At 40.8% G+C, this 23,404-nt stretch overlaps 1 protein-coding gene across 7 annotated transcripts in view; it reads right to left on the bottom strand.

Moving 5' to 3' along the window:
* The window catches only part of PCBD2 (pterin-4 alpha-carbinolamine dehydratase 2), a 55,991-nt gene that overhangs the window by 858 nt on the left and 31,729 nt on the right, over positions 1 to 23,404 (bottom strand). For 2 of the 7 annotated variants that reach the window (XR_010587612.2, XR_010587614.2), the window contains 3 exons: positions 9,067 to 9,147; positions 8,177 to 8,318; positions 6,738 to 7,285 (listed from right to left, as the gene is read on the bottom strand). Coding sequence is in view for 4 of the 7 variants with exons in the window: in XM_065546755.2 (XP_065402827.1) it covers positions 7,190 to 7,285; positions 9,067 to 9,147 (177 nt within the window). In the remaining 3 variants the exon portion in view is untranslated. Of the gene's footprint in view, positions 1 to 4,930; positions 7,286 to 8,176; positions 8,319 to 9,066; positions 9,148 to 23,404 lie in introns of those variants that run through there. The other 5 variants (XR_010587613.2, XM_065546755.2, XM_005557814.5 and 2 more) reach the window with 4 other exon arrangements.

Here is a 23,404-nt window from a genome sequence, read left to right as displayed (position 1 = left end):
AAATTAGCCATGGGAGGCTGAGGCAAAAGGGTCACTTGAGCCCAGGAGTTCAAGACCAGCCTGGGCAACATAGTGAGACTGTCTCTACAAAAAATAAAAATAATAAAAATTAGGTGGGTGTGGTGGCTGGCACCTGTAGTCTCAGCTACCAGGAAAGCCGAGGTGGGAGGATCACTTGAGTCCAGGAGTTGGAGGTTACAGTGAGCTGTGATCACACCACTGCACTCCAATCTGCATGACAAAATGAGATCCCATCTCTAAAAAAAAAAAGGAGGCAATATAAACCCTGAGTTGGCTAACTGCAGGCATGGGATGGGATGTGTACATATAAACCACCTAAACAGAATATAAAGAGTGAGCCCATCAGGCAGAGATGTTTTAAGTACAAAAGTAATAGGGATTTTTGCTCTGTTCAATTCTCAGGATTAATATATTCTCCCCACTCACCTTCTCCTAACTCCTTTGGCTTTTAGGGCAAATCGGGACAGTGGGATATGGGTAGCCCTGTGTTGAATTAAACGTTCAGTGGCTAAATTGGTCAATTTCCTGGACAACAAAGTTCTTGGGCTGTAAGAAAAGGAAGTAACCGTCCCACCATCTCTGCTGTCCCTGGTATTCTACAACAAGTATATATGACCATTCGTGGTAGGAAAATACTCTTGTGGGCAACCAATATTTCCCAATACTGAACTGGGAAATAACATCTTATGTACTCATTTTCTCCGTTTAAAATTATCAACAGCAAAGTTGTAAGAATCACTGTGATTAATGTCCCCACAATTCAAACTTTAGCCCCGTCTTCTCCCTCTACATTGTTTCCCTCAGGGATCAGCTCCTCCTATAAATCCTGCTATATCCTTTAGTTATATGCCCCTACTGTCTCAGGGCTCCTGCCCAACATCCATCCATAGGGGCCTCCTGGGGCAGCTGCTCCAAGAGAGCCCACATCAGCTCTCCATCTGTTTCCACCTGCCCTGATATGTCACTGTGCCCAATCCCCTAGGGCACACAGAAGGCCCTCAGTAAGTGTGTGCCATATGAATACACAAAATAATGGCATCAGGGATCCCTGTGCTCACTCAACGTAGCTAGGCACAACAGGATTTCATCTCCAGGAAACTCAGTAGTACACTTTTCTGACTTCCCTCTTTAAGCACCAAAACATACCTTCAGGGAAAAACAGAAAAGAGATTAAAAATGTAAAGAATTGGCCGGGCGCGGTGGCTCAAGCCTGTAATCCCAGCACTTTGGGAGGCCGAGACGGGCGGATCACGAGGTCAGGAGATCGAGACCATCCTGGCTAACACGGTGAAACCCCGTCTCTACTAAGAAATACAAAAAACTAGCCGGGCGAGGTGGCGGGCGCCTGTAGTCCCAGCTACTCGGGAGGCTGAGGCCGGAGAATGGTGTGAACCCGGGAGGCAGAGCTTGCAGTGAGCTGAGATCCGGCCACTGCACTCCAGCCTGGGCTACAGAGCGAGACTCCGTCTCAAAAAAAAAAAAATGTAAAGAATTATTTCATGCTGCTGGAGAGGTGAGGGGAGGTAGCCCACTGAAAGTGACAGAGAAGAGCCCAGTTGTTCTTGGTGTACTACATCCACACAGCCACAGATGAATGCTGTTTCTGAAGCCAATGATGAAGACTTTAGTCTGAAAATGAAACTCCTGCTGAGTGAGCGGAAAGAAACAGGAAATCAGGTGACAAGCTGATCCAGGGCCTACTGAAATCATACATATCTTCTCATGGATTGGTGGGCAGCATGGGCATCCTAGGATGAGAAGTCCAAGGGCCATCTCCTGTGCCCTTTGAGCAGCAGCTCATGCTCTGCGTGACCTGGGCAACACCATCTCAGCCACAGATAGCCAGGGAGAGTCAGCCATTGGCAGGCGCAGCAGCTTGGTGACTCTGAAGTCCTCTGGACAGTGTCATTAATTTACTAGTCCTGAGTAACTGGCACTGAAACACAAAGCTCACATATGATGGCCAAACCCTATTACAGCTCCAGATATTTTGCTGATAACTACAAAACTGAAAGCTACAGAGTCCAACTAGAATGTTTCCGAATGCTGTATCAGAAAGTGTACAGATGGCCGGGCGCGGTGGCTCAAGCCTGTAATCCCAGCACTTTGGGAGGCCGAGACGGGCGGATCACGAGGTCAGGAGATCGAGACCATCCTGGCTAACACGGTGAAACCCCGTCTCTACTAAAAAAATACAAAAAGACTAGCCAGGCGTGGTGGCGGGCGCCTGTAGTCCCAGCTACTCGGGAGGCTGAGGCAGGAGAATGGCGTAAACCCGGCAGGCAGAGCTTGCAGTAAGCTGAGATCTGGCCACTGCACTCCAGCCTGAGCGACAGAGTGAGACTCCGTCTCAAAAAAAAAAAAAAAAAGAAAGTGTACAGACTGCTCCCTACTAACCCTAGTGGTCCAATAGTTTAATATATTAATGGAGGCAGGCTTGTGTCCAAATACAATGTACATGCTGCTGCCTTTTGTCTATAGCAAAAACATAAACAGCCATGCTTAAGCTATTTATCCAAAGGTTTCCTAAATCCTATCAATGTCAGAAAGTAACCATTATTTTCAGAACTTTCATTAACTTCATTGTAGAAAAGGACATCGTCAACCATGTTGGCCCAGTTTGCTATCTGTGGAGGTCATGCAAGAAGTAATAGGTCATGTCTGTTTAACTCCTCTCTACTCCAGTGATCATTTAGAAAGAAAATGGAGGGAAGCCAAAGCTTACCACATCAGAGAAACCACTGTCATCACGCAAAGATTTGGAACAGATGGGAACCTGGGGGCCTCCAACTTTGACAATGTCTCTTTTAAGTTGAAATGTGAGTTACTTGAAGCAAGTTTGGTGTTTCATTCTGTCAGAATTTACCACCATGAGCATTTCCATAGACTTCGGATATGGGATCTTTGATTCTCTATAGTAAAGTCTATGAGTTCCAGCAGATGCAGCGACCCGTAACACAGACCTATGTCAAACCCTCATGTAGGTGATAACTAGCAACATCATTCTCACCACTGTAATTATGAGCCATATCCTGCTTTCTCCACTGTGCTACATGTGACATATGTTAACACAGACATCAAGTTTAGCCTCTGAGACTTCCGCTCAAAACAGAGGAAAAGGGTTCCGTTTAGAGTATAGTAAAACAAGCTAAATGACACCACAGAAAGAAACAAACAAATCCAGAAAGCAGAATATTCTACAGCACAACCGACCCAATTTTTACAATAAATAAACTACATGGGGAAATGGGGAAGGGAGGGGAGCTTGCTCCAGATTGAGAGACTAAAGAGACACAACAACCAGATGCAATGGGTGGGCTTCATATAGATCCTGGATTAGAACCAAATTACTGTCCAAAGACACTCATGACCTTCAGGACAATTTGATTTTGCCTAGGTATTAAGTGTACCAAGGAATCACTTTGTTAGGTATAAAAATGGTACTGTGGGCCGGGCACTGTGGCTCACGCCTGTAATCCCAGCACTTTGGGAGGCCAAAGCGGGCAGATCATGAGGTCAGGAGTTTGAGACCAGCCTGGCCAACATGATGAAACCCATCTCTACTAAGGATGCAAACAAAAATTAGCCAGGCATGGTGGCACACACCTGTAATCCCAGCTACCTGGGGGGCTGAGGCAGGAGAATTGCTTGAACCTGGGAGGCAGAGGTTGCAATGAGCCAAGATTGTGCCATTGCACTCCAGCCTGGGCAACAGTGTGAGACTCCTCAAAAAAAAAAAAAAAGGTACTGTGGTTTATACAAGAAAATGGCCATATTTTCCATATATACTTACTGAAGGATACAGGGGTGAAATGATAAGCTATCTGGAATTTGCTTTTAAATACTTTAGCAAAGAAGGAAATGGGGAAAATGAAGCAATTGGGACAAAATCTTGGTAATTTTTATATCTGGGTGATCCGTATATAAGGCTTCAGTGTATTATTCATGTACTTTTGAATATGTTTAAATTTTTTCATGCTTAAAAAATTCCTGTAAATCCAGGTGATGATTCTCAAAAGAAAATTTTTAAAAATGTTGAAAATTGAAGCACTTAACTAAAAATATTTGGTAATAAAATGTATAGAAGTCCAAATCTGCACTATAGGAAACAGCTTATAAAAACACACAGCTTTATCTTTTCCCTTGAAAGAATTCTAAGAAACAGAAGTTCTAGTGCTAAGAGTCTGGATCCCCTGGCAGCCAGAGAGCCTGGGTGGCTCTCTTCCCTCTTCTCTCCCTGCACACCACATGTCCACGGGGCAACTGACCATACCTGCCTTTCCCTGGCCAGCCAAACCAGCCAGGAACTGGCTTCAGAGAGCTCAGCCTCTGTGCCATGTTCTCGTATGTTTCTCAGGTTTGGGACAAGGGTGACATGGAGAGGGGAAGGTTTGCTTGCTGTAACAAAGAGTGATTTCTCTGGCCCCTAAAGAGAGGTGGGTTTACAAAAATGATCCGTGTTAAATTCCACTACCATGATGCTTCAAGGGACTAACAAATGCCTCATGGATGGATATATCTGCATCGTAATCTCATTAGTAGTATATTCCTGAATTCAAAGAACACTATTATAATTTTTAAATAATAGATTACTTGATATTGCTTTTCATATCTGTCAGTGATACATGGAGTAAGTAGAGCTCACTACTGAATAATACCCAAGTAGCTTCTAGCTTCAGTGGCTGTAGAACCTCAGTTCAGGAGTCACACATGCAAATGATGGGGGAAAAATGACCCTTAGTTCCTCCTTAACTCAGTAAGTCAAATAATGAGCTGGTGAGTTCGCTGCTCTCACAGTAAATCTTATATTGCCACACATTCCTGGAAGCCACGGACAAGACACTTGTCCTCTCCTTCAACTCTCTGTTGAAAGAGAAAAGTAAAGAAAACACACCAAGAGAGCTCATCCAATTTTTGTGACTTGTTTAATCTAATTAATTATTTAAGTAGTAACGGCAGCTAAAATCCAAATTAACTTTAGCTTCATAAGAATTGTTATAGAGGCCAGGTTATAAGGGGCTCAAGCCTATAATCTCAGCACTTTGGGAGGCTGAGACAGGCGGATCTCGAGGTCAGGAGATCGAGACCATCCTGGCTAACATGGTGAAACCCCATCTCTACTAAAAAATACAAAAAACTAGCCAGGCGAGGTGGCAGGCGCCTGTAGTCCCAGCTACTCGGGAGGCTGAGGCAGGAGAATGGCGTAAACCCGGAAGACAGAGCTTGCAGTGAGCTGAGATCCAGCCACTGCACTCCAGCCCGGGCGACAGAGCGAGACTCCGTCTCAAAAAAAAAAAAAAAAAAAAAAAATTGTTATAGGCCGAGCGCAGTGGCTCACACCTATAATCCCAGCACTTTGGGAGGTCAAGGCAAGAAGATCATTTGAGCCCAGGCGTTCAAGACTAGCCTGGTCTTGAACATAGTGAGACTCCATCTTGTATAATTATTAAAAATAAATTAAAAATTTTAAATAATTGTTATGACACAGTGGTTCACACCTGTAATCCCAACATTTTGGGAGGCCAAGGCGGGAGGATCACTTGAGCCCAGAAGTTCTAGACCAGCCATGGCAACATAGTAAGACCCTGTCTCCATAAAAAAGTTTTAAAAATAAGCCAGGTGTGGTGGTACATGCCTGTAGCTGCAGCTACTCAGGAGGCTGAGGTGAGAGGATCACTTGAGCCTAAGAGGTCAAGACTACAGTAAGCCATGGCCACACCACTGCACTCCTGCCTGGGCAAAAGAATGAGACCCTGTGTCAAAAAAAAAAACAAAAAACAAAAAACTGTTATACTGTCTGGGTGCAGTGGCTCACACCTGTAATCCCTGGACTTTGGGAGGCAGAGGTGGGAGGCTTGCTTGAGCCCAAGAGTTCAAGGCCAGCCTGGGCAACACAGGAGACCCCATCTCTACAAAAAATTTTAAAATTAGTCTGGCGTGGTGGCACTTGCCTATAGTCCCAGCTACTCAGGAGGCTGAGGAGGTTGCATGAGCCCAGGAGATTAGGGCTGCAGTGAACCGTGATCCTGCCACTGCACCCCAGCCTGGGAGGCAGAGCGAGACCCCGTCGCAAACAAAACAAAACAAAAGAAGAATTGTTATTTAAAGTTAAAACTCACTATTTGTCAAGTTCATAATTCTTTTTCCACCTTACAACTATTCTCCAACACAATGCATTTGTAGTCACCAAAATTGCTTGAATTTCTGGGTTGTAAAATGTGTGAATACTCCCTATCCCAACTTCATAAATTTAAGAATGCCACTTCTGGCCAGGCGCAGTGGCTCATGCCTGTAATCCCAGCACTTTGGGAGGCCAAGGCAGGCAGATCACGAGGTCAGTAAATTGAGACCATCCCGGCCAACATAGTGAAACCCCATCTCTACTAAAAATACAAAAATTAGCTAGGCGTGGTGGCACGTGCCTATAGTCCCAGCTACTCGGGAGGCTGTGGTAGCAGAATCGCTTGAACCTCGGAGACGGAGGTTGCAGTGAGCTGAAATCGCACCACTGCACTCCAGCCTGGCGACAAAGCGAGACTCCGTCTCAAAAAAAAAAGCCACTTCTCCTTCTGAATATTATTAATATAAGTAACTAGGTTGGTTTATCTTAGGTATATGATTAGATAGCATGAAAACTACCTCAAGTTCAAGTTTAAATCATTGCATATTTAAGCACTGATTTTACCAAATGTAATAAATAAAGGCAAACTAAATTCACACAACATAAATTGTTATTTTTCTTTTTTTTTTTTTGCTTCTAGATATGATGCCTTAAGAACAACTCAACAGCCAGGCGTGCTGGCTCACGCCTGTAATCCCAGCACTTTGGGAGGCCGAGGTGGGTGGATCACGAGGTCAGGAGTTCGAGACCAGCCTGACCAACATGGTGAAACCCCGTCTATACTAAAAATACAAAAATTAGCCAGGCGTGGTGGTGCATGCCTGTAATCCCAGCTACTAAAGAGGCTGAGGCAGGAGAATAGCCTGAACCCGGGAGGTGGAGGTTACAGTGAGCTGATATCAGGCCACTGCACTCCAGCCTGGGCAACAGAGCAAGACTCTGTCTGGGAAAAAAAAAACAAAAAGAACAACTCTGTTCACATAAATTTCCTTCAACATACATTGCAGCTAAGATGTGTACAAGATTTTACATGTATTTTGGAAGAAATCACACAGAAGCAGCTGCTTTCTCAATAAACTTGGCCAGCTTCACATCTTTTTTGGTCAGTTCACCACAGTCATGTGAGGTGAGAGTTATCTGGACCTAAGAAAAAGAAAAGCAGTTTTTAAAACTCTGAGCAGTAAATCATGGTTATTTTCCTTTGGCAGTTCAGAAATCAGTCTATTATTCAACATTCATATTTCAGAATTAGGGGGATTAAATGATCTAGAAACTACTACATTATGAATAAGCAAAACATTTCCAAAACCCAGTGAACTCCAGGGGCACAGTTTACATCAGGCCTGGCTCAACAGCCACCTTGAAATAAAAAGTTCTCTCCCATGAAGAAGCAATGCAGCTGCCAGAATCTCAAATCTTATTTCTTTAAATAAAAAGAGAGACTGAGGTTCCACTTGAACTCTCATTACTTTAATTACACCAACTATTTTCAGGCCACTGAGAAAAACCAAGCTATCAAATGTAATATCTTAGCAGCAATGTTTGAAAAGCACATTTTGAGGCTGGGCGCGGTGGCTCATGCCTGTAATCCCAGCACTTTGGGAGGCCAAGACGGGCGGATCACGAGGTCAGCAGATCGAGACCATCCTGACTAACATGGTGAAACCCTGTCTCTACTAAAAAATACAAAAAAACTAGCCGGGCGAGGTGGCAGGCGCCTGTAGTCCCATCTACTTGGGAGGCTGAGGCAGGAGAACGGCGTGAACCCGGGAGGCGGAGCTTGCAGTAAGCCGAGATCGCACCACTGCACTCCTGCCTGGGTGACAGAGCGAGACTCCGTCTCAAAAAAAATAAACAAAATTTAATTTAATAAATAAATAAATAAAAAGCACATTTTGGCTGGGCACAGTGGCTCACACCTGTAATCCCAGCACTTTGGGAGGCTGAGGCAGGCAGATCACCTGGGTTCAGGAGTTTGAGATCAGCCTGGTCAACACGGTGAAACCTCGTATCTACTAAAAACATAAAAATTACCCGGGCATGGTGGTGCACGCCTGTGATACCAGCTACTCGGGAGGCTGAGGCAGGAGAATCACTTGAACCTGGGAGGTGGAGATTGCAGTGAGTTGTGATGGCACCACTGCACTCCAGCCTGGGCAACAGAGCCAGATTCCACCTCAAAAAAAAAAAAAGAAAATAAAAAAGGCACATTTCCAAATTAGGGAAGTGGGAGTAAAGGGCAAAATTACGAGCTAAGAGAAGCAACTAGCAAAGAAAAGTTTCGCCTGGTGCGAAGGTGCTCTGTATTATTCTAATAAGTCACGTGAGTATTGTGAAATTCTCTCTCTTCAAAGATTTTCATAGAGAAGATGTCACAGAAATCTAGATAAGACATTCCAAATGGCATGACCATAAAGGCAAGGACACTTTTGAAGGAACAAGGTTCTTCTCACTGTGCCCCCTCAAAACTTTTTAGTCTGTCCTTTGTCTTAAATAAGGTCAGTTCCTACACAGGATACAAAATTTAACATTTCTCAAAGCACAGTTCTTGAGCAAATTTATTTCAACGAGATAAACAAGACCATATCTATCTGATTTGCTACCATTTCTTTCAATAATTTACCTTAAGTTTTGACACATATCTGCATGGCTGATACTCCAGTTTAATTCAGGAGCCTCATTTGGCCCAACTTTCTCATATTAGCTTCAGCAGAAAGACAAGCATGAAAATAAAGAGCTTATTCACTGTTCTTAGGAGCAGACCTGAAAATGTGTTACTAATTTGCAATAATACACAGGCATTCTGAGAGAAAGGATAAGACTTTCTTAAGCTCGATGACATTTAGCTGCACAAGATGACAAGGAAGAAAAAGTTTCTTAAACTCTGTAATTAAGGTGATTCCCAAATAAGGCAGTTTAGTTACCTTGTTGTATACATTGAACCATTCTGGGTGATGATTCATCTTCTCTGCTTGTAGGGCAACTCGGGACATAAAGCCAAATGCCTGCATAAGATGAAGTCAAGAGTAATTACTGACATTGTCCTCTACCCTGAGCCTGAGAGACACAACAGAGCAATCCAACCAAAGACATGCAAGGATCCTTGGGGAAGCCTGTGGAAATCAAATATGAAAGGACTGCTCTCTGCAGGCCTCTGGGGTCACAGTGCAGCAGGACTGTGACCTACTGCTGGATGGTGAAAAACTATCAGGCTCAAGTAAACAAACCAGGAAATTGGTCTCACCCAGTGACCCGTCTGGACTATTTAATTGTCCTCAGGATGAGACTCTACAAAATAGCATGAGAATAATTTCCCTTCAACCCAGTGCTCCAGGTCTCACTACCTGGCTCCAAATATTAGGAGCCACTTCTCTTGCAGCTCTGCTCCTTTTGTTTTTAGTGATTGGGCTGCTAACTAACGCAACCCACAAGACTACGGAAAAAGGTCTCCTGAGGGTGTCTTAAGCAAAAGCACCAGCAGAAATGAACAACTTCTTCATCTCACCTCCCAGGCAGGACAGGAACAAATCAAAGACTATTGACACCTAGAGTGAAACAGAAGCCCAGCTTGCCTGCTTGGGTTCTTCCTGCTACTGCCTCACACTGCCATTTCAAGGTGACAGTGCACCCACTGCAGGGCAGAAGGCAAGCCAGGAAATGAGCAGAGGGCTGCACACCAGTAACACGATTAAGTGTGGACTGACGGGGCTCTGTCTTCATACCACAGGGGGAGTGGAAACAATTTTGTTAAGCAGAAGGCAAACCAAACTTGAGAAGAGGGAAAAAACTCATTTTTTTGTTTGTTTTCAATTTTTATGAAGGTAACTGCAAACAATAGGAGAGTCTGTCCCTGTTGTTCCAGAATGCAAAAATACTTGGTAAGACTCTTAGGGTAATGGCACATGAATTACAAAGTTACAGTGGAATTAACAGGGCAGTACCCATTACACCCACGTAAATAAATATTTAACTTCATTAACCCTATCCAGAAAAACCAATATGATGTTAGCTGAGCTAACTAACTCAACCAATTTTGGCATCACCAAATGACCAAAGTGTGCATTTCCTAGTTAACAGTGAGAAATACAGAAGATGCCATTTTAAACAATTCTATATCATTCACTATGGTACCTCTCTCGGAGCCAATTTTATTTGGGATAAAGATTTCCATGTTGACATTTAAGGCCTGAAGGTTTTCCCTATAGGAAAAGGGAGAAAGTCCAAGCAAAATCCATTTAACCCCATATGGAATTATCTGTGGAAAAACAATATTCACTTTCTCAGCCCTTCTCATCTCATAAGCTGATTCTCTAGATTATGTGAAGGGAAGGAACAAAAGCCTGGTTTTTGTTTTTATAGAGACAGGGTCTCACTATGTTGCCCAAGCTGGTTGAATGCAGGGGCTGTTTACAGGCGCAATCATAGCTCACTACAGCCTCAACCTCCTGAGCTCAAGGGATCACTCAAGGGATCCTCCTGCCTCGGCCTCCCAAGTAGCTGGGACTACAGGTGCACGCCACTGTGCCCAGCCAAGAAAGTCTGTTCTAATTATTCAAACATAGAGTTAACCCACATTAAACTACGTGTAAGGAGAATTTCTACTCTGCCTACAATGCCTTATTCTTGTTTAGCATTAGAAGATGTACAACGCTAATCAATATCACTGATAGCAATGCAATTGTTAAGGGCATGGCCTTTTGAGCCAGGGAGTCCTGGATTCAAATCCTGATTCTACCACTTAATTATCATGCAATTTAACTATGAGTCTCAGTTTTCTTCTTTCTTTTTGAGACAGAGTCTCACTCTGCTGCCCAGGCTGGAGTGCAGTGGGACAATCTCGGCTCACAGCAGCCTTTGCCTCCCAGGTTCAAGCGATTCTCTTGCCTCAGCATCCCGAGTAGCTGGGATTACAGGCACCTGCCACCACGCCCAGCTAGTTTTTGTAGTTTTAGTAGAGACAAGGTTTCACTAGCTTGGCCAGGCTGGTCTTGAACTCCTGACATTGTGATCCACCCGCCTCAGCCTCCCAAAGTGCTGGGAATATAGGCGTGAGCCACCATGCATGGCCCTCTCAGTTTTCTTATCAGTAAAATGGAGATAATAATTTTTAAAAGTCATGTGATTACATTCTAATAAACAATGAGATAAGGTATATAAAGGTACTTAGCACAGCACTTGGTATGGAATAAGAGATCGATAATGGCACATACTGCTGTCACTACTGCTTCTGACCAAACTACACAAGGTAAACCTTACAAAACACAATGAGTAGTGAAAAGCTCTCCATGGGTTTGAGAATCTAAGATTCTAGTTGCTGTCTCCCAGCAGAATGGCTCTTTCCTTTTTCCAGTTGTCATGAACAGAGACTTGCACATGTATAGCAAACAAACAGATAATACACTGTGGGGTAACATCCTGATGCACATTGACTGGGGAAAGCAGCTTAATGGCAAGAAATTATGTGTGCACAGTCACTACCCAAATTCTTACACCCTGTGGTCACAATTTCTTTGAACCACGTCATTCTAAAATGTCTAAAGTGATGCCTACAATTCCTTGCCATTTCCCATTAGCCAAGTGGATCAAGTGGATGATTGGAACACAGTCAGAAGTGGTCCTCAAATCTTTGACCGCTGGCATACCATCAGTACAGTAGCAAAATCTATTCCATCACAGATATAAGGCTTGAAAGGAAACACATCCACAGCCGAAGAGGCATACTGATCAAAGAAAAAGCATCTACCGTATCTACATACAATTAAAAAAATGTTAAGACACATCAAAACACCCTCATATTTGTATTTTCCTCAGCTTTGCATATTTCCCTTCAACCGTCACATAATATTTGTATTTAATAAAATACTACAAAGCCTGATAAACCATTTACACAGGATTTATTCCTAATTATTCCTTGGGGAAAAGAATACTCAGTCTGCTCTGGAAGCAAAAAGACAATTCCATAATCCTTCTTCCATATAACAGAACCAACCAATCCCCAAAATATTTATTTTTAAATCCACAAATTAAAAACATCTATCAAAATATACACTCAAAGAACTACTTCAAGGAATTTAGATGACTGAACAGGAGAGAAAAAAGGCAAAACTCAAACTGAAAGTTTGATTATCTGGAATACAATGAAGAAGATACAATGCCAAAAAGCTGACTTAGCAGATGGTGAAAAGCATCTGCTTCTTTCAAAGATTTCTTTTTACAGTCTTAGCTACTTGCTTATGGGATTCCAGCTGGAATCTAAAGGCTTTGAGCCAACTAAAAGTCAGAAAAGCTAGAAACAGCCAGAAGCAGAATAGACATCACTAACAACCCAGTAAGAGACCCAAGAGGACAGGATCCAGAAAATGGGCAAAATGAAATAGAAATCAACAAGAGTTTAGAAGAACTAGTACAGAATAAATGTATAGGACAAACAAAGGAGATCTAACATAAAGATCGTTGTTGGTCAGGCATGGTGGCTCATACCTGTTGTCCCAGCACTTTGGGAGGCCAAGGTGGGCAGATCACCTGAGGTCAAGAGATCGAGACCATCCTTTAGTAGGCACGGTGAAACCCCATGCCTACTAAAAATACAAAAATTGGCTGGGCGTGGTGGCGCATGCCCGTAGTCCCAGCTACTCGGGAGGCTGAGGCAGGAGAATCGCCTGAACCCAGGAGGCAGAGGTTGCAGTGAGCCAAGATCATGCCACTGCACTCCAGCCTGGTGACAAAGCAAGACTCTGTCTCAAAAAATAAAAAAAGAAGACCATGTTGCTACTTAACTGAAAAAAATATGAAACCCCCCAAAATTAGAGTGTAATTTAAGAAAACTATATGACTCAGAATACTTGGGGATAAGAATTTTTTTAAAAATAAGTTTTCTAAAAATAAAGGGTTTAAATCTATAAATTGTAAGAATTCAATCATACGTATATACTGTAGCAAAGTTAAACTCGGAAAATTAAAAAATCCTTTTGGCATCTAATCAAAAAGATCAATTCATCTATAAGGATGAAAAGAATCTGGCCGGGTACAATGGCTCATGCCTGTAATCTCAACACTTTGGGAAGCCAAGGCAGGCAGATCACTTGAGGTCAGGAGTTCGAGACCAGTCTGGCCAACATGGCAAAACCCCATCTCTACTAAAAATACAAAAATTAGCTGGATGTGGCAGTGCGCACCTGTACTCCCAGCTACTCGGGAGGCTGAGGCAGGAGAATTGCTTGAACCCAGGAGGCGGAGGTTGCAGTGAGCCAAGATCACACCACTGCACTCCAGCCTGGGCGACAAAGCAAAACCCTGTCTCAAAAAAAAAAAAAAAAAAGAATCTGCTGACTTCAAACATTCTCATATCAACATTCAACATTATAAGTCAGAGGAGCAAGACCTACAAAAACTTTAGGAAATGAAAGTTGAAAACCAGGAATTTTATACCCAGCTAAGCTGTTGTTCAATAAATACAAAAGACAGACATTTTAGAAATGCAATAACTCAGGGAATAATTCTCACTTATCCTTCTTGAGGAAACTATTAAAGGATGAACTATAAGTAACTATGAGATGAACGGAGAAACTATACCAAAGGTATTAGCAGTAAGCAATATATTCATTCAGTTCTAGGAATACATTTAAAACAACTGTGGGAATTACAGTTACAGAATGGAATGCGTATGTTATGAGCTATTAAAGGAGTTTAAAAGAGAAAGGACAAGATGAGGAAGGTACGTAAAAGTAAACAAAATCTTTGAAAGATGAAAGATCAAGTTAGAGACATAAGTATATTTAAATGTGTAAAACTTAAGTACTAAGACTGGGCACAGTGGTTCATGCCTGTTATCCCAGCACTTTGGGAATCCAAGGTGGAAGAATTGCTTGAGGCTAGAAGCTTAAGACCAGCTTGGGAAACATAGTGAGACTCTATCTCTACAAAAAACTTTTAAAAAATTAGCTGGGCATGGTGGCATGCACTTGTAGTCCTACCTACTCGAGAAGCTTAGGTGGGGGGATCTGTCAAGCCCAGGAATCTGAGGCTGCAGTGAGCTATGATCATACTCCACTGCACACCAACCTGGGTGACAGAGCAAGACTCTGTATCTGATTAATTCATTAAACATAAGCACTAGGACTGAAAAATATAAACTAAAATTAAATAGTGAATGAAAAGTAGGAGAAAATAATATTTCAATATTGCTTTGTGGGGGGGACCACAAATGCTATCTAAAGAAACAGGACTATATTTTCTTTTTTTGTTGTTGTTATTAAGATGGAGTCTCACTCCGTCACCCAGGCTGGAGTGCAGTGGCATAATCTCAGCTCACTGCAACCTCTGCCCCCCAGGTTCAAGCAATTCTCCTGCCTCAGCCTCCCGAGTAGCTAGGATTATAGGCACGTGCCACCACACCTGACTAATTTTTGTTTTTGTATTTTTAGTAGAGACAGGATTTCGCCATGTTGGCCCAGCTGGTTTCAAACTTCTGACCTCAAGTGATCCACCCACCTCGGCCTCCCAAAGTGCTGCGATTACAGGTGTGAGACACAATGCCTAGCCAGAAACAGAAGACTATATTTTCTATGTAAAATTATAGGTATATAATTTTGTAGGATCTTGTAGATACTATATATAGGTATAATAGTACATATATATGTATATAATACTATATATAGGTATTATATATGTATACAATATACTATGTTATCCATAAGGTATTATCAAATGATAGTATGTGTATAGTTATAATAGTATCCACAAGAATCAAAATAAAAATATAAACATTCCCAGTTAAGAAGTAAAGAAAAACACAATTAAAATGAAACAAAGAAAACACAGTCCATATTATAATTTAAAATAAAGAAGAAAAAAGTATTTTGGTTCTGCCATGTTTTATAAGACTAAACCCATCTGTCCAATCAATAAATGTAAAGAATGTAAATCCAACCAATCAAAATAAACAGAAAACTTTCACACGGGATCACAAAGCAAAATTCAATCATTAAAAATAAAAGCACATAGCAAATGCAAAAAAAAAAAAAAACTTGTTAATAAATTATATTGAACAGGCTGATTTAGGGCAAAACATTAAAAGTCCTGAAGCGGGTAATTTGCATTTATAAATCTGCATCCACCAATGAAGATTAAATAATTACAAATATCTACACTACAAAGAATAACACGACATTTAATAAGCCCATGTAGGAAATATAGGAATAAATAGAAAGAAACATTTATAGTTGGAGACTTTAATTCACTTTTTTTTTTTTAAGAGACAGGCTCTCTCTGTCTCCCAGGTTGGAATGAGTGGCACGAATATAGCTTACTGCAACCTTCAACTCCTGGGCTCAAGGGATACATCCTATCTCAGCCTCCCAAGTAGCTAGAACTACAGGCAAGTGCCATTATGCCTGGCTAATTTTTTAAAATTTTTGTAGAAATGGGGTCTTGTTATGCTGCCCAGCCTGGTCTTGAACTCCTGGCCTCAAGTAATCTTCCCACCTCAGCCTCTAAACCTGTAAGTGGCAGGATTACAGGCATGCGCCACTGCACTTAGCCTAACTTACATCTCTTAACCCAGGACAGATTAAACAAACAAACATAATTTTAAAGGTAGAGCTAATTGCTATACTTTAAACTCTAAAAACTGAGAATAACACTTTTAAAGCGCTCATCAAACATTCACAGAAATTAAACATATATTGGTCCACAAAGAAAATCTCAATCAATTCCAAAAAGTAGAAATAGTACTGACAACATTCTCTGGAATGCTGATAGACAGGAATAGATGCACCCTTCCTTAACATGATAGAATATATTCTCAGTCCAAAGGCAGCATCAGTTTTGTTAGCATCATTCTCTATAGGGAAACACCAGAATTCCCATTAAAGTCAAGAATAAGACCAAAAAAAAAAAAAGTCAACAGCCTTCTCATACAAACAAAAACCAACTAGAAAATATACGGAAGAAAAGATACCATTTAAAATGGCACCAAAAAACAATCTAGGAGTAACTTAACAAGAAATTTATAAATTCTATTTCCAGAAAACTTTACTACTAAGAAATAGATAAATCTTACTACATTAAATTTTTTTTTTTTCTGTACTGCAGGAAGAAGACAGGCAAAAATTTTTTTTTCTGTATGGTAATAAAATCCAACAAACAAAATCAAAAGATAAACAACAAATTATATTTGCAGTATATACTTCCTTAGCATATAAAAACCTCCTACGTATTAATAAGGAGACCAACCACCCAGTATTTTTTAAATGAGCAGAGGACATAATAGACAGATAACAGAAAAGAAATTCAAATGGTTCTGAAACATAAAAACTGCTCAATCTCAATCATGATAAGTACAAATTAAAAACTAAGTTAAACCTAGTAGCTTGACAAAGATCAAAATATTTGCTAATACTCTGTTGGTGAAGATATAGAAGAAAAGGTATTCTCATATACTGCTGGTGAATATAAGTTGATATAATCATCATGGAAGGCAATCTGACAGTATCTGTCAAAATTGAAAATGTCCATGCCTTTAGACCAAACAATTCTAGGAATTTGTCCTGCAGACACATTCACAAATTACAAGAAAAGTCATTGCAGCACTGCCTGTAATAATAATAGACTTGAAACAGCAAAATCTCCATCAAAAGGGAATTGATTAGAAAGATTATGGTACATTTACACACTGGAATACTATGCAGTCATTAAGCAGAACAAGAAAACCATTTATCCTCCGACATGGAAGTACCTCTAAGATACATTACTAAATGAAAAAAAAAATATGCATAACAATAGTTCATGAAGCATATAAAAAGGAAAGAAATTATATACTTGTGTATGCATTAATATCTCTGGAAGGATATACAAGAATGATGGGAGCAATGGGGAATGATGACGAGAGTGGAGACTGGGAACTGGATGGTTGAGAATCACAAACAGGAAGACTTCCTACATTCTTTGGTACCTTTTGAATTTGCACCATGTGTATACCTAATCTATTTTTTAAAAATTAGTTTGGGAAAAAATGAACAAGCCATGCAAATGAAGTTCCCACTGTGAAAGGAGCTGGGATCCTTTAATGTACATAATCTGGTTCATATTAAAATATTTTGGCTCACGTTAACTTCTTAACATATGCCTACCTGTTTAGGTGGGTTTTTAGTGCCAATTTACAGCATAGTTTGTCTATGAGCCATGTTCTGTTGAGCCACGGCCATTTCAAACAAACATATGGCCAACAAATAACATATAATGGCTGATAATAGTTTCAGTCTTTCCTCTACTGCAAATTACAAACATTTTATGAACAAGTCAATGAATGTATGATGAAGTATGACTCTCTAAGTTACTCTACCATTTTAAGGAATGTAAGCAATACAATCACAGTAAATTGGGCCAATGAAGTTTGTCATTTGGAAATCTCCAAAGCATCAGCAATTAAAGATTTTTCCATGAACCCCAAATCAAGTATTCTTTGGGAACTTTAATTTTTCTTTAAGTTCCTTTCATTTCATTTTATTCCATGAAACTATGAAAGACTATCAGATGCACGTAACCAAGACGAAAATCCTACATCAATCTGTGAAATGTTTAACAGCACCCTGAATTTAAAATATAGCTTCAGTCAAATAACATGTATGATTTATTAAAGTTCTAAGACTTCTAGCACATATTTACAATACAAATCTTTCATTACACAGAACAATTCTCTTTGATATACATTCTTAAATCAGCTGCCTTTTATATTTTGATTATAGACTATTTCAATTATGCACTAAAAAAGAACATATCTCCCACTAAGAAAATGAGCACCAGCTACTCCAAAGTAATTTCCCCAGTACAATCTCCATTAAGCCTCTAAATACTTCCTTTACTAATTCAATGAATTAGACCTCTATTGTTTATGAATCACCATTATGTTTGTAGGCCTATAACCCTTCTTTTATAAAACACAATTGCTATGGAAGGAAATGATATTTATGTCTGATTAGAAATGAAAACACTATTACATAAATCAGTTTGGGCATTTCTTCACGTCTTGAAACATGATCAGCAATTTACTCTAATTGGTGATCAAGGAAACTATCTTGTGATCAATTAAAGTAATTACCAGATTCCGGCAACACAACCTACCTTAATTTCAGCTAGAGTCTGCACTTCTTCAACTTTAATTAAAAATAATGAAAATTATTAAGCAAAATGCAAGGCAAGATCATTGCCAAGCACGCACATGTCACAGGACAGGACCTTCCCCTGGTGTTGGTGACTTATCAATCACATAAACACTGTCTAGTGCACCAAGTACAGGCGTTCTTTGCCACAGAACATGATTACACATCTCACCAAGACTTTCACATGGAAAACACTGTTAACTGTTCTAGTCACCGTAAAGGAAACGTCAGATTTTAATTTGTAGGGAACACAAGAATATTCTCAACTAAATTGTGAGGAACAAATCCAACCAAAGATGTATTTGATCTATGCTTTTTTTCTCTGGACTGTCAGACATATTTTGAGCACACTGGTCAATTGGGTTCAATTCCTAGCTCTGCTATTCACTAGCTATATGACCTCAGAAAAGTTACTTAACTTTTTAAATGAGTTTCAGTTTCCTCATATGTAAAAGGAGCTAATTCATGTAATATACTTTACAGTACGCCTGGCACTCTATTAAGCACTCAGTTAATGCTAGTGATTATTATCATCATCAACAACACTTTGATATTATAGTGTCTGTGGCCTGGAAAGGAAGAATTCCTTTCCAAACCTAGCAGAAGACCAATTTGAAGGCCAAAGAAATTCACCTTTACAAGGCTCAGAAAACCAGAAACATCTTTAACACTGTTTCTCTGAGTGGGTGTCGGCATGGGAAGATTTCCTTGCGGAACTGGCAATCTGTCAGCGAGCATCTCAGCCAAGCAGGTGACTCATGTCTCCTTGAGGATGTGGGGCTAAAGGCCTGCTTGAGGACCATTCCCTGTGCAGTCCCTTGTGTGTCTGGGGGCAGACACAACACCCACCAATCCTAAGCCACTAGTCTACCTGCCATCTACTTGATCCGCCACAGAGCTCAACATTTCCAATAACTAGGGCCAAGAATATCCAACTATGAAATTAAAACTGGCTTCTCCACGCACTGAAGACAATGTCCACAAGCTACTGAAAAAGCTGCCTGCTCTTCCAGGCCCCAGAAGAAATGAGTCCCCCTTAGCTCATGGTAATAAGTACATTTTTTGAATGTCACTGAACAGGTCACCACCTATGAGATTGCATGCTCACTTCTAAACATTGCTTTCAAAAGCTGTTTTCATACTGTAGCACCTTGGAGCCTTTAAAAAAAAAAAAAAGTTTCAAGTCACTGCTCTTGGCAATTGCCATAATAGCCTACACAGCCAATTGGAAAAATATGGCAACTCTTTAGCTAATGACATGGTACCATCTTCAACATTCACTGTTAAATGAAAAAGCAAGGTGCAAAACAACTTTCTTTTGCAGAATTAGGACTTACCAATACATCAGTAAATTTATACTGAATTCCCAGGTTAGGAAAACTCCTTTTAGATAGCAGTATACTAATATAAATCCACTCTTCTCCAGGTGGCAGGGTTTACACCCACAAAAAAACCTCTACACATGATTTTACCAAAGGGTCCTTCATTTCTGTTCCATCTTTAGTGGAAGTTCTCTAACTAGATAGAGTTCACAGAGCTGATGTATACCAAAAAGACATTCTGGTCAAGCTGATCACTAGCTATGAGTATCTTTTCCCTGAAGAGACACTACTTGTTTCCAAATTCCTCTGCACCTAAGTTTAAATTCATTTCCCCATATCTTCATCAGCTACTATTGGGCAGACCAACTGCCCAGTCTGATTAGCTGTTTCTTAAATTTCTCACCATCTTTCAGTTTTGCTGTCTCAGAATTAGCACATTTCACCAGTTTTCTACCCATTCGTTTCTCCTAAAGCAAACCAAAGCACTGGTTTTAAAACCACCCCAAGAGACGCCCTTTACCAGAGTTCCCTAGTGTCAAAATAATTTGTGATGCTTTGCAATGCACGGGAGCTGTTCGTTGTTGCCAACCAGCTGCCTCAGAAAAGTCCTGTTGGAGGTTTTCTTCCCTAATCTGCAGATAATCCTTATTTGTTGGCTTTCATAGTCTTATGAGGTGAGAGGTATTGCAAACACTGCCAAAGTTTAGTTAGTTTTGTTTTAGCAATCCTTTTAAAAATTGAATTTAAGCTCCTTGGTACTGTCATCAGTACAAAATTATAAAAAATTATACTTCATATAAAAAAAAAAAAAACCATAGGTTTCAACTTTGTGCTTCCAAACCACTAAGATAAACAAAGTACCTGGCCAAATACATTTTTAAAAATTGAGTGGCCGGGTGCGGTGGCTCACGCCTGTAATCCCAGCACTTTGGGAGGCCCAGGCGGGCAGATCACGAGGTCAGGAGATCGAGACCATCCTGGCTAGCACGGTGAAACCCCGTCTCTACTAAAAATACAAAAAAATTAGCCGGGCGTGGTGGCGGGCGCCTGTAGTCCCAGCTACTCGGGAGGCTGAGGCAGGAGAATGGCATGAACCTAGGAGGCAGAGCTTGCAGTGAGCCGAGATTGCACCACTGCACTCCAGAATGGGTGGCAGAGTGAGACTCCGTCTCAAAAAAAAACAAAAACAAAAACAAAAATTGAGGCCGGGGGTGCGGGCGCTGCGGCTCACGCCTGTAATCCCAGCACTTTGGGAAGCCGAGGCGGGTCGATCACGAGGTCAGGAGATCAAGACAATCCTGGCTAACACGATGAAACCCTGTCTATACTAAAAAATACAAAAAATTAGCCGGGCATGGTGGTGGGCACCTGTAGTCGCAGCTACTCGAGAGGCTGAGGCAGGAGAATGGCGTGAACCCAGGAGGCGGAGCTTGCAGTGAGCCGAGATCGCACCACTGCACTCCAGCCTGGGGGACAGAGTGAGACTCCATCTCCAAAAAAAAAAAAAAAATAGAGGCCGGGCACGGTTGCTGTAATTCCAGCACTTTGGGAGGCCAAGGCGGGCAGATTACCTGAGGTCAGGGGTTTGAGACCAGCCTGACCAACATGGAGTAAACCCCGTCTCTACTAAAAATACAAAATTAGCCAGGTGTGGCGGCACATGCCTGTAATCCCAGCTACTCAGGAGGCTGAGGCAGGATAATCGCTTGAACCCAGGAGGTGGAGGTTGCAGTGAGCCAGTATCACACTATTACACTGCAGCCTGGGCAACAAGAGCAAAACTCCATCTCAAAAAAAAAAAAATACACACACACACACACACACACACACACACACACACACACACACGCCCAAAAAATATATATATGCTATTTTTTTGAATAGCATGCAAAATGACAGTCTACTCCCTAACTTTTCTTCTTTATAATCAACTGGCTCCTTTGAGAAGACATAACTATTACTAACACTACATAATTCCAGATTACATATGACATGAAACTATCTTGCCCTATTACTGCAATAAAAATAATCTCTATGGATCTACTTTTAAAGAGAGAGAGAAGGCAAAAGAGCTTCTGCTCAAATTGGGATGTGTTAAGCTGAAAGTCAAGATCCTACAATAATAACCAAAAGGGTGGAGGAAGAGAACAAGCGCTCTGGGCAGGAAGAATGCCCACTCCCCCATCATCTGTGGGGCAGCCACAGCTACATAAAAAATATTTTAAGGAAACAAAGCAACACCTAAGTTTGGCTTAGTGGTACAGTAAATACATTTTGTATAAGCAGCACACATTTTGTAAAATAGAGTATCATCTCATTTCACATCACAAAATATCTAATGGTCTAAAGCAGTTGCACATCAATGAAATCATGTTTATACTTTCTTTTGCTTATTTTTAAACTGGGAATCCATTCCCCTTTTAAAAGTTTTTAAAGCTCAGTTTCTGCAACATTTGCTAATATTTTCTGCAAGAAAAGTACATCATCCAAATACTAGCGCCTGACTGGACATCCTGATAACTCCACAGAGGAACTCCAGTGATAGACGGCATCAATGTATCCATGGAAGAAAAAAGCCTGCCAGAGCCATGTTTCAGAAAACTGTGTCAAGCAAGAAACCCAGCAAAGAAACCATTTCATAAGTTTTCTGTATTTGTTTCAAAATCCACACACAGGTTGCAAACTTGGAATAGTCCCTGAACCTGTGAGAATCTTCAGAAATCGAGCTGAAGGAAACCACAAATACATTCAGGATTTATCCTCAACCGGTTATTTTTCTCTCCTTAAGCCTACCCTTATAGGTTGGATAGGCTTAAGGAGAGAAACATTCCTACTCTTATAGATGGAAAGTAGGGATCTTTTGCTTTTGTGTTTTAAACAATCTAAGTATATTTATTTATTTAATAATAATTTTAATTATTTGTTGAAGAAAAATACCAGGGCTTATAGCCACATAGAAAGTAAAGTAAGCTTAGCACTTACCCTATTTTTGGTATCAAAGTATGGTGGGTAGTATCCTCTTATCCTGAAAAATGCTAATCCTAGCTATGTCTCATTCTATGGCCTTGAGCAAATCCTAAACTTCTCTTGCCTCTACTAGTCTGTAAATCTGAGGCTCCACTACTTCTTAACATCATTATTGGGTGTGAGGTCTCACAAAAGTGCACAGAGTGCTTTGCACAGAAAATGTGCTTCTTTGGGACACTGAAGCGGTTCCAATTTTCTTGAATCATACATAAAGTAATTTTATGCCACTTTTTTAAAATCTAGAAAATCTGTTCTGTGTAGCCAAACTTAGCTGTATCTTGAATACAAATGAAACATTTTAAGTCTCTGTGTCAAAAATTCACAAATTATGCTAGTAACTCAGAAAATAGCAATGAAGAGAAAATATTTAAAATAAATTCTTAAGTCAAATTTTTCAGCATTTCTATATAAATTATCTTAACTTCAGCTGTTGATCTAGGAAGTTTCTGGAGGGGATGGCTTTTTTTATCTATGTAATTCACAATATCCTGAAAGAAAAATGGTTTGTTTTCATGAGTGTATATAAACAAGACCGTTTGATTTCTCCTTTTTAGAGCAGGCTCCCATTCTGTTCCACCACAGAGCAATCACCTTCTCTGTGCAGGTAGGGCTGATGGGCAGGCAGCACACAGCAAAGCTCCATCTCTGCAAAGACTGCTCAACTCATTTGCAATCCCATCAGAGGAAAGTCATGCAACTGGCTCTAAACCATCAGGGCAAAAAAAGTACACTGCTGGAGCAGGAGTGTGCTGCCA

This window comes from Macaca fascicularis, chromosome 6 (genome assembly GCF_037993035.2).
Source record: "Macaca fascicularis isolate 582-1 chromosome 6, T2T-MFA8v1.1".
Taxonomy (NCBI): domain Eukaryota; kingdom Metazoa; phylum Chordata; class Mammalia; order Primates; family Cercopithecidae; genus Macaca; species Macaca fascicularis.
Note: the sequence above shows the minus strand (reverse complement) of the source record. Positions and strands in the feature narration are given on the sequence as shown.